The sequence below is a fragment of the Anas acuta genome, chromosome 4 (assembly GCF_963932015.1).
Source record: "Anas acuta chromosome 4, bAnaAcu1.1, whole genome shotgun sequence".
NCBI lineage: Eukaryota > Metazoa > Chordata > Aves > Anseriformes > Anatidae > Anas > Anas acuta.
The window spans coordinates 600,486-614,233 of record NC_088982.1 but is presented as its reverse complement, the minus strand read 5'-3'; the positions used below and the strand labels follow the sequence as shown (position 1 = coordinate 614,233).

At 70.7% G+C, this 13,748-nt stretch overlaps 3 protein-coding genes across 6 annotated transcripts; all 3 read left to right on the top strand.

The window, feature by feature from the left end:
• Positions 1–647: 647 nt before the first annotated feature.
• On the top strand, positions 648–7,956 carry CPXM1 (carboxypeptidase X, M14 family member 1). The gene is made up of 14 exons (XM_068679441.1): positions 648–1,061; positions 2,516–2,623; positions 2,910–3,019; positions 3,444–3,583; positions 3,661–3,745; positions 4,572–4,722; positions 4,834–4,922; positions 5,036–5,159; positions 5,259–5,455; positions 5,532–5,711; positions 5,803–6,100; positions 6,188–6,327; positions 6,700–6,802; positions 7,653–7,956. Exons 1-14 carry the CDS (start codon positions 713–715, stop codon positions 7,919–7,921), a joined length of 2,343 nt encoding a protein of 780 aa, XP_068535542.1. The 5' UTR covers positions 648–712; the 3' UTR covers positions 7,922–7,956.
• A 75-nt stretch (positions 7,957–8,031) lies between these two features.
• Positions 8,032–9,834, top strand: LOC137855366 (probable N-acetyltransferase camello). 2 transcript variants are annotated; one of them, XM_068679442.1, is made up of 2 exons: positions 8,032–8,228; positions 8,999–9,834. In XM_068679442.1, the coding sequence occupies exons 1-2, from the start codon at positions 8,174–8,176 to the stop codon at positions 9,679–9,681; spliced, it is 738 nt and encodes a 245-aa protein (XP_068535543.1). In that variant the 5' UTR covers positions 8,032–8,173; the 3' UTR covers positions 9,682–9,834. The 2 variants fall into 2 exon arrangements, with proteins under 2 accessions (XP_068535543.1, XP_068535544.1); XM_068679443.1 differs by having other exon boundaries at positions 8,070–8,228; positions 8,962–9,834.
• Positions 9,835–10,429: 595 nt separating this feature from the next.
• Positions 10,430–12,668, top strand: LOC137855367 (N-acetyltransferase family 8 member 3-like). Of its 3 annotated transcripts, none has more exons than XM_068679446.1 (2): positions 10,430–10,545; positions 11,919–12,668. In XM_068679446.1, exon 2 carries the CDS (start codon positions 11,924–11,926, stop codon positions 12,614–12,616), a length of 693 nt encoding a protein of 230 aa, XP_068535547.1. In that variant the 5' UTR covers positions 10,430–10,545; positions 11,919–11,923; the 3' UTR covers positions 12,617–12,668. The 3 variants fall into 3 exon arrangements, with proteins under 3 accessions (XP_068535547.1, XP_068535546.1, XP_068535548.1); XM_068679445.1 differs by having other exon boundaries at positions 10,544–10,681; XM_068679447.1 differs by lacking the exon at positions 10,430–10,545 and adding an exon at positions 10,682–10,700.
• Positions 12,669–13,748: the final 1,080 nt, after the last annotated feature.

Here is a 13,748-nt window from a genome sequence, read left to right as displayed (position 1 = left end):
GAGGGTTTTGTGCCCAAAACTGCTGTGTAATCAGAGCCGAAACATTCCTGCAAGGGCGGCAACAATCCCCGATGTGCGAGCACTGCGGGATCAGCCAAGGAGAGATGGGGCACCCTTTGCTGCCAGAGCCGGGCGCGGGCAGCCCCGGGGGCATTCAGCATCCCCAGGAACGGGGGGGTCCCCGCACCAGGCACCCCCAGGCTGCCCCGCTGGTCCCCGCACGGCGCTGCCGACGTGGAGGACGGGACCGCAAATTTCCTGCGGGACCGGGGCCAGCGAGCAGCGGGGGCCGGGGCCGGATCCCGGCGGTGCTGAGCGCCCCCCACCCAAACGAGGGGCCGGGGGCTCCCCTGCAGCACCGCCGGGCCGGGGGCTGCGAGCTGGGTGCGGGACACGCGGGAGGCAGCGGGGGCCCCCCCGGGCACCCCGAGCACCCCGGGGGGCGCAGAGCCCGGCTGGGGGCGCACAGAGCCGGGGGGGACCCCGAGCCCCCCCGCTGCCGGGGGGAGCCCCCAGCCCGCTCCCGGGGGGTGCCCGCGGCCCCGGTGAGAGCAGCGGGCGGCGGGGGGCGAGGAGGGCCCGGGGGGGGCGGGGACGGGGCCGGGAAGGGGCCGGGGGGGGGCGGCGAGGGGCGGGGGCGGGCGGGGGCGGCCGCTGTGCTCGGCTCGGCTCCGTTCCGCCCGTCCCGTCCCGTCCCCGTCCCGTCGCGGCGATGCCGGGGCTGCGGCTCCCGGTGCTGCTCCTGCTGCCGCTGCTGGCCGCCGCCCCCCCCGCGCCCCCCACCCACACGGCGCCCCCCGACGGCGCGCTGAGGCCCGGGGCCGCGGGGGTGGGGGGCTCCCGGGGCTCCACGGCGGCTCCCCCCGGAGACGCCGGGACGGGGGGGCCAACGAGCAGCAGCGCCGCGACCCCCCCGAGGGGCACCGCGGCGGGGGGGGCGCCGAAAAGCCCGGCCGCGACCCCCCCGAGGGGCACGGAGAGGGGGGGGCCGGGCAGCGCCACCCCCGCCAGCCCCCAGCCCCCTGAGCGCGGGACGCTGAAGGGGGGGGCAGGGGCCAAAGGTAGGAGCCGGGGGGGCTGGGGCTGGGGGGAGGGGTGAGGGGTGGGGGTGAGTGTACATGTAGGGGGGGGTGCATGTGTGTGGGGGTGTGTGCACATGTGTGCATGTGTGCACATACGTGTGTGTGAGCTGTGCATGTGTGTGTGTGTGTGAGAGCGTGTGTGTGTGTGTGTGTGCTTGTATGTGTGTGCATGTGTGTGTGCATGTGTGTGCATGTGTGTGAGAGCATGTGAGTGTGTGTATGTGCTTGTACGTGTGTGCATGTGTTGGTGTGTGTGTGTGCATGTGTGTGTTCTTGTGCATCTGTGTATGTTAGTGTGTGTGCAACTGTTTGTTCATGTGTGTGTGTATGTGCTTGTACATGTGTGCGTGTGTTGGCGTGTGTGTGTTCTTGTGCATCTGTGTATGTTAGTGTGTGTGCAGCTGTGTATTCATGTGTGTGTGTCTGTGTGTGTGCATGTGCTTGTATGTGTGTGCATGTGTTGGCGTGTGTGTGTGAGCGTGTGTGTGTTCGTGGGCATCTGTGTGTGATTGTGTGCAGCTGTGTGTCTGTGTCTGTGCATGTGTCCGTGTCTGTGTGTCTGTGTGTCCGTGTCTGTGTGTCTGTGTGTCTGTATGTGTGTGTGCAGCTCTGTGCATGCATGGTGGTGCAAGCAGGGCAGTGTGCAGGGCTGTTTGTACACAAGTGAGTGTGAGCGAGGGGAGGGATTTAAGCGTGCACTGTGTGTGGGGGGGGGGTGAGTGTGTGTGAGCATGGACGTGTGTGCATGGTTTGTGTGTATCGGTATGCAGCAGTGTGTGCTGTGTGCCTGCGTGTGTGCACTTTGTGCACTGTGTGTGTCTGTGCACTGCTTGCACACGCAGCAGCACGGCTGGCACAGCGTCGGCATTCCCCGGTGCCAGTTGTGCCAGTCCCGCTGTGGTTCTGTGCAGATGCCCTGGGCAGGGTGTGTGTGTGTCGGGGGTGTGCATGTCCGTGTGTGTGTGTGTGTTTGTGTGTGTGTTTGTGTGTGTGTGTGTGTGTGTGTGTGTGTGTGTGTGTGTGCGTGTTTGTGAGCTGGGGCTGTGCACACCTGGGGGCTGTGCTGAAGTCGTGCGTGTGAGGGGCTGCCCCAGGGTATCCCTGTGAGCCAGAGGGACGGGGGTGTGCACATGGGTGCGTGCACGTGTGTGTGCACATGGCTGTGTGCACGTGTGTGTGCATGTGTGTGTGCACATATGTGTGTTTGCACATGGGGGTGTGCACACGTGTGCCGGGTGCTCCCCAGGGCCATGCACTGCAGCGGGGTCATGCAGGGCTGCGCGGTTCCCCAAGTCCTTCTCATAGCCCCCCTGGGGCCATTGGGGTGTGTGCGCCCCCAGCCCCAGCTTTGCCCCCTCCCACCCAGGGGCACCCCGAGGGCCGGCAGCCCCCAAGCCCTGAGCCCCCCCCCCCGTCCCTGTGCCTGCCCGCAGCCCCCGTGCCCAGGAGGAAGGTCGTGCGGGTCAAGGTGGTGAAGAAAAAGGTGCTGAAGAAGAAGCCGAAGGCTCCGGCCAAGCACCCGGCTGCCCCGCAGGAGCCTCGTATGTACACACCTTACACATGCGTGTGTGGGGGGGGACACAAATCACACACACAACCCCCCCCCCAATCACACAGCAGGGCTGGGGGCACTGGTGGGGCTCCCCGCATCCACCCCAGTGCCAAGACGTGGCTGTGCCCCTTAGGGCGGGTCCCCAGGGACCCCATGCACAGGACCAGCAGGCAGAGGAGGGCGCAGCATGGGGGCAGCCCTGGGGGGACCCCTGCATGGGAGCCGCCCTGCGTGGGGTCTCTGAGCACACCGTGCCCCCTCTGCTCTGCCCCCAGAGTGCCCCCCGCTGGGGCTGGAGTCCCTGCGTGTGCTGGACTCCCAGCTCCGTGCCTCCAGCGACAAGCGCTACGGCCTGGGCGCCCACCGCGGGCGGCTCAACATCCAGGTAGGGTGGCAGCGCATGCATGGCGTGTGCGTGGCGTGTGCGTGGCATGTGCATGGCATGTGCATGATGTGTGCATGGCGTGTGGTGTGTGCTCGGTGCGTGTGCAGTGTCTGTGGCACCTGCACGGTACCTGCACGGCACGCAGTACATGCATGGTGTGCACATGGCACACGTGTTTTAGGGGAGCCGGGGCTCTCCGCATCGCCCCTCCTGGCCCTGCTGTGTTTTGCTCGGAGGGGGGGCTCCACCACGACCCCCCCGAGGGCCCCGTTAAAGGAGGGCTTGGTCCCCTGGCCGAGGCACCCGGTCAGCATGGAGCTGTCCCATCGCTGCAGCACCAGCACAGCTCCATGCGGGGTCACTGGGGCTGTGCCCGGGATGGTCCCCGTGTCCCCCCCCCACCCTGACCCCCTCCTGCCCGCAGTCGGGGCTCTACGACGGGGATTTCTTCGACGGCGGCTGGTGCGCGGGGCAGGAGGACAAGGAGCAGTGGCTGGAGATCGACGCCCGCCGCCTGACCAACTTCACCGGGGTCATCACGCAGGGGCTCAACTCCATCTGGACGTAAGGCGCGGGGCAGGGCTGGCCCCGGGGCTGGGGGCTGGGGGCCGGGCCCCCCCCTGACCCTCTGCCCCTCGCAGGTACGACTGGGTGACCTCCTACAAGGTCCAGTTCAGCAACGACACGCACACGTGGCAGCCGTGCCGCAACGGCACCGAGGAGGCGGTAGGCACCCGGGGGGGGGGGGGGAAGGGAGCGGAGCCCCCCCTGCGCCCCAGCCCAGCTCCGGCTCCTGGCGCAGAGCGAGGGCTCGGCGGAGTTAACGGCACGGGCGGGCGCTGTGCTGGGCTCCGGTGCTGTTGCCTTTGGCCTCCCTTCCCGGAGAGCATCCTCCAGCGCTTCCCCTCCCGCACAAAGGCTGCTTGTCCTCGCTGCCCACCCGGGGGGGGGGGGGCCGGGAGCACGGGGAGGGGGGACGCACGCGGGTGTGCGCAGGGCCCCATGGCACGGCGGAGCGTGCCCGAAGGCGAACACGGCAGCCTGGTGCTTGGGTGCACGTGTGAGAGCTGGGCAGCCGTGGGCACTTGGGGGTGCGGGCAGGGAGGGTGCAAGCAGCCCCCCCGGGGGGGCGCAGGCATGGGGGAGAAATGGGGGCTGCCACAGCAGGGCTGGGGTCCTGGGGCAGCGCTGTGCCAGCAGCGGCTTTGGGGTCCCCGTGCCAGGAGCAGCTTTGGGGTCCCCACGCTCACCCTGGTGCCTGTGCCGGGGGTCCCGCAGTGGGGTGGGGGCAGAGCAGTGCGGGTGCCCCAGGCCCCATGGCTCTGTCCCAAATCGGGTCCCCCCCCCCCAGTGCCGGTGCTGGGCTCAGCCCAGCGCCACGTGTCCACTGTTCATTAGGGGCTGGAGGGGGGCCAGGGGAGGCCGGGGCTGGGCGGCCGCACGCCCGTAACCCTTCGGTCCCCAGCCGGCAGCTCTGCCCCAGCCCCGCGTCCCCCCCCTGGGTGCCACGCTCGGGCCCGGGGGCACGCAGGGGCTGCGCCTCCCCCCCCAGGTCTTCCCGGGGAACAAGGACCCCGAGACGCCGGTGCTGAACCTGCTGCCCTCGCCGGTGGTGGCCCGCTACATCCGCATCAACCCGCAGACCTGGTTCGAGAACGGCACCATCTGCCTGCGGGCGGAGGTCCTGGGCTGCCCCCTGCCAGGTGGGCGCCCCCCCGGCCCCTGCCCTGCCCCATGTCCCCGGGCCGGGCTCTCCCTGCGGGGCTGGGGGCTGGGGGCTGAGCTCCCTCTCACGGGTCCCCGGCTCCCCGCAGACCCGAACAACATCTACTACTGGCCCAGCGACCCCGTGCCCACGGACAAGCTGGATTTCCGCCACCACAACTACAAGGAGATGAGAAAGGTGCCGGGGGCAGGGGGTTCTGCACCCCTGGGGACCACCCAAACCAGTCCAGGGGTCCCTGCACCCCCCGGGGGTGCGCTGGACCCCGGCGCCCAGAGCTTTGCCCTCCGCAGCTGATGAAGCGGGTGAACGATGAGTGCCCCAACATCACCCGCGTCTACAGCATCGGGAAGAGCTACCTGGGCCTCAAGATGTACGTCATGGAGATCTCCGACAACCCCGGGCAGCACGAAGTGGGTACGTGCCCCGCAGCCCCAGGGCAGGGGAGGGGCGGGAGCAGAGCCGGGGGGCGCACAGCCGGGGGGGACCCGCAGCCACCGGGTGCCGTGCCCGCAGGCGAACCCGAATTCCGCTACGTGGCGGGGATGCACGGCAACGAGGTGCTGGGCAGGGAGCTGCTGCTCAACCTGATGGAGTACCTGTGCCGCGAGTTCCGCCGCGGGAACCCCCGCGTGGTGCGGCTGGTCACCGAAACCCGCATCCACCTCCTGCCCTCCATGAACCCCGACGGCTACGAGACCGCCTACAAGCTGGTAGGGCCTGGGGGCTCTTCGGGGCTGTGCGCCCCCCTCCTCCCCACACCGCCCGCTGACCCCGTCCCCCCTGCAGGGCTCCGAGCTGTCGGGCTGGGCCATGGGCCGCTGGACCTACGAGGGCATCGACCTCAACCACAACTTCGCCGACCTCAACACGGCGCTGTGGGATGCCGAGGACAACGATCTGGTGCCCCACGAGTTCCCCAACCACTACATCCCCATCCCCGAGTACTACACCTTCGCAAACGCCACGGTGAGGGCACGGAGGGGATGGGGACGGAGCCGGGGGGTCCCGGCTGCGCCCACCCCCCAGCCCTCGTGGCCCTGACGCAGCGATCCTGCAGGTGGCCCCCGAAACGCGGGCGGTGATCGACTGGATGCAGCGCTACCCCTTCGTGCTGAGCGCCAACCTGCACGGCGGGGAGCTGGTGGTCACCTACCCCTTCGACATGACCCGCACCTACTGGAAGGCGCAGGAGCTGACGCCCACGGCCGACGACGGCGTCTTCCGCTGGCTGGCCACCGTCTACGCCACCTCCAACCTGGCCATGGCCAGCGAGGAGCGCCGCCTCTGCCACTACGACGACTTCATGCGCTCCGGCAACATCATCAACGGGGCCAACTGGCACACGGTGCCCGGCAGTGAGCGCGGGGCTGGGGGTGGGCAGCGGGGGGGGCACGGCGGCGGCAGCAGCTCCCCTGCCCTGACGCCCCCGATGCCCCACGCAGGTATGAACGACTTCAGCTACCTGCACACCAACTGCTTCGAGATCACGGTGGAGCTCTCCTGCGACAAGTTCCCGCACGCCTCCGAGCTGCCGGCCGAGTGGGAGAACAACCGCGAGTCGCTGCTGCTCTACATGGAGCAGGTGCGGGGCCACGTGGCACCCCCGGCCCCGGGGGTCCCACCGACACTGAGGGGCTGGTGCTGGGATGCAGCCAGGGGGTCCCCAAATGCCCCCTGAGGCTTTGCACCCCCCTTCCCTCCTCCCTCAATGGGGAGACTGGGGCTGGGGCAGCGGGGGCGTGCGCACTGTGTGTGCGCTCTGTGTGTGCGTGCTGGGGCACACGCGTGTGCTGCTGACGGACACGTGCTGGGTGTGCACATGTGTGTGCTGTGCCACCATGGCCCGTGCCGTGCCCCACAACCTGTTTTGGGGTACAGAAAGCATTGGGTGCACCCGGGGTGTTGTGCTGGGGTGGGGGCTGCCCCTGACACCGCCCTGGTCCGTGGTTCCCAGGTGCACCGCGGCATTAAGGGGGTGGTGCGGGACGCGGAAACGGAGCAGGGCATTGCCAACGCCATCATCTCCGTGGATGGCATCAACCACGACATCCGGACCGGTACGGGGGGACACGGGCAGGGCTGGGGAGGGGACGTGGGGATGGGATGGGAGGGGGTTGGATGGGATGGGATGGGGATGGGGATGGGATGGGATGGGATGGGATGGGGATGGGATGGGATGGGGATGGGGATGGGATGGGGATGGGGATGGGGATGGGGATGGGGATGGGATGGGATGGGATGGGATGGGGATGGGATGGGATGGGGATGGGGATGGGATGGGGATGGGGATGGGGATGGGATGGGATGGGGATGGGGATGGGATGGGGATGGGGATGGGGATGGGGATGGGATGGGATGGGGATGGGGATGGGATGGGGATGGGATGGGGATGGGGATGGGGATGGGGATGGGGATGGGGATGGGATGGGGATGGGATGGGGATGGGATGGGGATGGGGATGGGGATGGGATGGGATAGGGATGGGGATGGGATGGGGATGGGATGGGGATGGGATGGGGAAGGGATGGGGATGGGATGGGGATGGGGATGGGGATGGGGATGGGGATGGGGATGGGGATGGGGATGGGGATGGGGATGGGGATGGGATGGGGATGGGGATGGGGAAGGGATGGGGATGGGATGGGGATGGGGATGGGGATGGGAGGGGATGGGGATGGGGATGGGGATGGGATGGGGATGGGATGGGGATGGGGATGGGATGGGGATGGGGATGGGATGGGATGGGGATGGGGAGGAGGATGGGGACGGGACAGGACAGGGGAGGGGACAGGGACAAGATGGGATGGGATGGGGTTGGCAGTGGGGTCAGGGCTGGACACGGGGCCCGGAGGGGGCTGGTACCGGGGGTGTCCCCCCCACGCCCGGTCCCTGACGCCCCCCCCCCAGCCACGGACGGGGACTACTGGCGGCTGCTGAACCCGGGCGAGTACGAGGTGACGGCGCGGGCCGAGGGCTACGAGGCGGCCACGCGGCCGTGCCGGGTCCCGTTCCACAACGAGCCCACGGCCTGCAGCTTCCTCCTGCACCGGCACCGGCCGCGGGGCCGAGCGGGGGCCGCGTCCCGGCCGCCCCCCCCCGACCTCCCCCTGCGCCTCCGCCGCCGCCGCCTCCGCCGGCTCCGTGCCCAGCGCCGCCACGTGGGGGCGGGGCCGTAACGGGGAGGCCACGCCCATTTTACGCGCGCCCCGCCCCTTGTCCCGCCCCCTTTCCCTGGTTATCAATGGCGCCGCCGCCGACGGAAGCCCCGCCCCCCTCGCGTTAGCCCCGCCCCCAGCCCCGGCCGTTCTCACGCTTCATTCATGCGACCGGCCCTGCCCCCTCAATGGCCCGCCCCTGCCGCCCTTCCGCCGGGCGCCTATTGGCTGGTGGCCGCGGGGGGGGCGTGGCCGCGGAAGTAGCGGCGGCCAATGGGCAGCGAGCGCCGCGGCGGCGGGCAGGCGGCGGCGGCGGGCGGAGGGAGCGGTGAGCGGGGGCGGGGCCGGGGGGGGGTCCCGGGGTAGGGGGGTCCCGGGTAGGGGGGGGGTCCCTTGGGGGAGGGGGGCAGAGGGGGGTGCCCAGGGCTGGTCCATGGGCGCGAGGAGGGGAGGGGGGCGCGGAGAGGTGGGGGGACCACCCGGGGGTGTGGGGGGCACCGGGGGGTGCGGGGGGCACGGAGAGGTGGGGGGGTCACAGAGAGGTGGGGGGGCACGGAGAGGTGGGGGGGCACCAACAGGCAGGGGGGGCAGTGAGGGGTATGGGGGGCACCGGGGGGGGTGAGATGGGGGTGCTGAGAGGCCCGGGGGGCACTGAGGGGTGTGGGGGGCACCGAGGGGCCCAGGGGGCATTGCAGGGCATGGGGGGCACCAACAGGCACGGGGGGCACTGAGGGATATGGGGGGCATGGGGGATGCTGAGATGCGGGTGCTGAGAGGCCTGGGGGGCACTGAGGGGTGTGGGGGGCACCGAGGGGACCAGGGACCATTGCAGGGCACGGGGGGCACTGCGGGGGGCACAGGGGGGCGTGGGGGGTGCTAGAGGGCATGGGGGGCACTGAAGGGCACGGGGGGCACCAAGGGGCATGGAGGGCACCGAGGGGCGCGGGGGCTCCCCGGGGCACGGGGCGGTGCTGGCGCTGCCCTGCCCGCACCCATGGGTGCCGCACCACCCTTGGGCTCCTCGGGTGGCCCTGAGCCCGTCCTGAGGCCCTGCCGGGCAGGGGGGTGCCGGGGCCGAGCCGCCCTCTCCCACCCCAGGGCGCACCATGGCAGGGTACCGGATCCGTCCGTACCGCGACGAGGACTCCGAGGCGGTGCGCGAGGTCTTCGCCACCGGCATGAACGAGTACGCGCCGGCGCTGTGCCTGCACGTGCTGCGGCAGCCCTGGGTGCTGCTGCTGCTGGGCTGCGTCTTCTGCCTGCTGCTCGCCAGCTCCCGCTCCCTGCTGCTGCCCGTGCTGGCCCTGACGCTGCTGCTGGCCCTGGGCCGCCAGCTGCTGGGCTGCGCCTGGAGCGCCTACATCGAGCGCTGCCTCGGGGACGACCTGCGGGACATCCGCGCCGCCTACATGGACATCCCCGGCGCCTGCTTTTGGGTGGCCGAGGCGGACGAGCGGGTGGTGGGCACGGTGGGCGTGCGGCCGGCCGGTGACAGCGGTGACAGCGGTGGTGGCGGCGAGTTGGCGCTGAAGCGGATGGCGGTGCGCAAGGACTACCGGGGCCGCGGCATCGCAGCAGCGCTGGGTCACACCGCGCTGGGCTTCGCGCGGCAGCAGCGCGGCTGCCGGGCCGTGGTGCTCAACACCGTGATGCTGCAGCACGAGGCGCGCGCCCTCTACGAGCGCCTGGGTTTCCGCCGGGACCGCCACTACCTCCTGCCCACCGTCTACGGCCGCCTGGCCAACTGCACCGTCACCACCTACCGCTACGAGCTGCCCTGAGCCCGGCGGCACCGGGAGGGCTCCGCCAAGTGCTCGGACCCCGCTGTGCCGCAGGCTCCGGGGGGTGTGCTACGAGCTGCCCCGGGGAGCCCCCCCCCCGCCTCGTGCCTTTTGGCCAAGCTGCGCCAGCGATGCCTCTCAGGGAGTGCGGGGTGCAGGGGGTGCGGGGGGTGCGGGGGGCTGGGACCCTCGTGCCGTGCGGTGCCTGGCTGGGGACCCCCCCCCCCCGGTATCCCAACCCTGCTGCACCCCGAGACGCCCACCCTGGGGGCTCAGCCTCCGGGGGGGGGTCCCTGGGGTGTGTGTGTTGTGCACGATGCCCCCGTGTCCCCTGGGTGCACAGGGACCCACGGGGGTGCCACGTGGCCGTGTCCTTCTCCCGCTGCCCCCCTGCAGTGCCTGGGGGCTGGGGGCTGCCCCTGCTGCCCCCCCCCCCCAGCAGGCAGTGAAATAAAAGTGTCTGCAGCGCTGCCCGCAGCCCCACTTTGTGCTGGGGGGGGGGGGGGAGCACTGGGGGGGCTGCCAGCTCCCCAGGGACCCCCAGCAGCCCCTCGGGGGGGGCTCCACGCGGGGTCGTGCCCAGTCTGCGGGCAGCCCCCGGCCCCCCCCGGCCCCCCAGCAAGGACACCGGCCCCGGGGTGCCACTGCCCCCCCCCTCGCCGTCTCCTCCCGTCCCCTCCGCCCTTCGCTCGCGGGACGTGGAGCCACTGGCAGGGAGCCCACGGCACCGGCGCTGCCCGTGGGCAAAGTCCCCGGGGGGGGCCACGGTTCCCGGGGGGGGCACCAAGCCCCCGCATCCCCGCGCCGTGCCCGAGCATCTCCCGCCGCCGCCGGTCTCCGTGCGCCTGCCGGGGCCGCCCTCGGGTGCGTTTCGCCGGGTCCCGGTCCCGGTGCCGGTCCCGGTGCCGGCGGAGGCGCCGCGGGGAGGTCGGTGCGGGGGGGGCCGCCCCTTCCCCTTCGCCGCCCGCCCGCAGCCGCCGCCAGCCCGGCCCGGGCCCCGGTAAGGGCCGCTACCGCCGGTAACCGGCACGGCCGCGGCCTCGGTGTGCGGGGGGGGCACCGGAGGAGAGGGACGGGGGGGGGGACACACAGGGGGATAACGGGGGGAGTGGGGGAGAAACGGGGGGAGCGGGGAACGGGGGGCGGGGGGGGCACGGAGTGGGGGGGGGGACGGAAAGGAAACGGGGGGGGGGCGAGAGGGGAGAGGGAGAGGGGAACGGGGGGAGATGGGGGAGGAAGCGGGGAGGGGGGGGAAGCGGGGAGATGGAGCAGGGAAGGGGAGAGGGGAGCAGAGGGAAGCGGGGAGGGCGGAAAGGGGAAGCTGGGGGGGGGGGGAGCTGGGGCTGCGCAGAGCAAAGCGCGTCCCATGCCCCGTGGGGGGGCTGCGGGCCCGTGTCCGTGGGGCTGGGGGGGGCAGCACGGCGTGCAGGGGGCTGGCAGCAGCGGGTGGGGGGCGCAGGAGCCCACCGGTGGGGTGTGCAGTGCCACAGCCCTAACGGAGCTGGATGGGGGCAGGTGCCCCCCCAGAGACAAGGCCAGCACGGCCCCCTGGGGGGGTGCAGCATCCCCAGCGCCTTCCCCAGCCCCTCTCTGCTTGGGGTCCCCCCCGCTGGGGCAGCTCAGCCCCCACAGGCACAAACTTTGCCCCTCGCTGACAGCTCCTTGGGGCACGGGGCAGAGCTGGGGCTGTGCTGGGACCCCACTGGGTGCTGGGGGTGCCGGGGGGGCAGCAACCCCCAGACCCTGCCCCGCTGGAAGGGGCTGTGCTGGGGGGAGGTCCTGCTCGGCCCCTTGTCCCAGCCCTGCAGCCTCAAGGTCTTTGGGGCCCTGGGGCTGGTGGTGTGAGCATCTCTGTGGCCTCACCAGGAACAAAAATTGGGACCCCCCCCCTGCCCATTGCTTGCAGAGGGACCCCCGTGCAAGTCCAGCCCGGCACAGCCCTGGGCTGGCTCTGCTCAAAGTGCTGGGAGTGGGGCAAAACCCCACGGGGGTCCAGCAGGACGGGGGCCCGGGATGCCTGCCCCAGGCAGGGTTTGTGCAGGATTTTGGTGGCAGGGGGGCACCCACGGTGGCGGGGGGGCACCCACACCGACAGGGGGGTGCAGGCCGGGGGCTGGTGCCCAGCCGATGAGGGACATCGTGGTGGTGGTGCCCACGTCCTGGGCACCGCGGGGTCGAGGCATGGCCGGGGGCGCTGAGGGCTGCCGGAGCCGTGACCCCCCCGGTACCACCCGCAGGTGCCATGGCTCCCTGCCGCATCCGGCAGTACCGGGACCAGGACTACGACGCCGTGCGCTCCCTCTTTGCCCGCGGCATCCTCGAGCACTCCCCGGCCGTGTACCGGCACGTGCTGCGCTCGGCGCGGATGCAGCTGGCTCTGCTCGCCCTCTTCACCGCCGTGCGGGCGGCCGCTGGCTGCTGGCTGCTGGCGCTGGGGGCCGCGGCGCTGGCGCTGGCGGGCGCCTGGCCCCTGCTGCGCTCCTTCAGCACGTCCTACGTGCGCCAGGCGCTGCTCAGCGACCTCCTGGACATCCGCGCCACCTACATGCGGGCGCCCGACTCCTGCTTTTGGGTGGCGGAGGCCGGGGGGGCCGTGGTGGGCATGGTGGCCGTGGCGCCGCCGCAGGACCCGGCGCACAGAGGGGTGGCCCTGGAGCTGAAGCGCATGTCGGTCAGCAAGGAGCACCGCGGCCGAGGCATCTCCAAGGCGCTGTGCGGGGAGGTGCTGCGCTTCGCCCAGGCCCGGGGCTACGGGGCCGTGGTGCTCTCCACCTCCGTGGTGCAGGTGGTGGCCCAGCGGCTCTACGAGGGTCAGGGCTTCAGGAAGGTGGGCGCCTCCAGCCCCTCGCTGCTCGCCAGCCTGCTCTGCTTCCAGATCTTCCAGTACCGCTGCGATCTGCCCGGACGCCCCCCAGCCCCGGCACCGCCGCGCTAGGCCCCGCCGCGGCACCAGCACCGGCACCGGGACCAGCACCGGGAGGTGGCGGCAGGCTGTGTCCGGGGGCTTTTCTGGATCCTAGAGCACTGAGAAATAAACAGAGACCTGTGGGACGTGCTGCACCAGTGTTTGGGGCCTTGTATGGGGCCGTGTACGGGGCTGTGTATGGGATTGTGTATGGGGTCATGTACAGGGCCTTGTATGGGGCCGTGTATGGGGCCATGTTTGGGGGTGTGTACAGGGCTGTGTTTGGGGCCATGTACAGGGCTGTGTATGGGGGTGTGTACAGGGCTGGGGCCAGGGGTTGTTCAGGGTTGTGTATGGGGCTGTACATGGGGCTGTATACAGGGCCGTGTATGGGGCTGTGTACGGGGCTGGGGCCATGTATGGGGCCGTGTATGGGGGTGTGTATGGGGTCATGTACAGGGCCATGTACGGGGCCGTGTATGGGGGTGTGTACAGGGCTGGGGCCTTGTACGGGGCTGTATCCGTGGGTTGTATGGGGTTGTGTATGGGGCTGTACATGGGGCTGTATACAGGGCCGCGTATGGGGCTGTGTACGGGGGTTGTACGGGGCTGTCTATGGGGCTGTATACAGGGCCGTGTATGGGGCTGTGTACAGGGCTGTGTATGGGGCTGTGTACGGGGCTGGGGCCATGTATGGGGCCGTGTATGGGGGTGTGTATGGGATCATGTACAGGGCCATGTACGGGGCCGTGTTTGGGGCCATGTACGGGGCCGTGTATGGGGGTGTGTACAGGGCTGGGGCCTTGTACGGGGCTGTATCCGTGGGTTGTATGGGGTTGTGTATGGGGCTGTACATGGGGCTGTATACAGGGCCGTGTATGGGGCTGTGTACAGGGCTGTGTATGGGGCTGTGTACGGGGCTGGGGCCATGTATGGGGCCGTGTATGGGGGTGTGTATGGGGTCATGTACAGGGCCATGTATGGGGCCATGTTTGGGGCCGTGTACGGGGCCGTGTATGGGGGTGTGTACAGGGCTGGGCCCTTGTATGGGGCTGTGTCTGTGGGTTGTATGGGGTTGTGTATGGGGCTGTCTATGGGGCTGTATACAGGGCCGCGTATGGGGCTGTGTATGGGGTCATGTACAGGGCCTTGTACAGGGCTG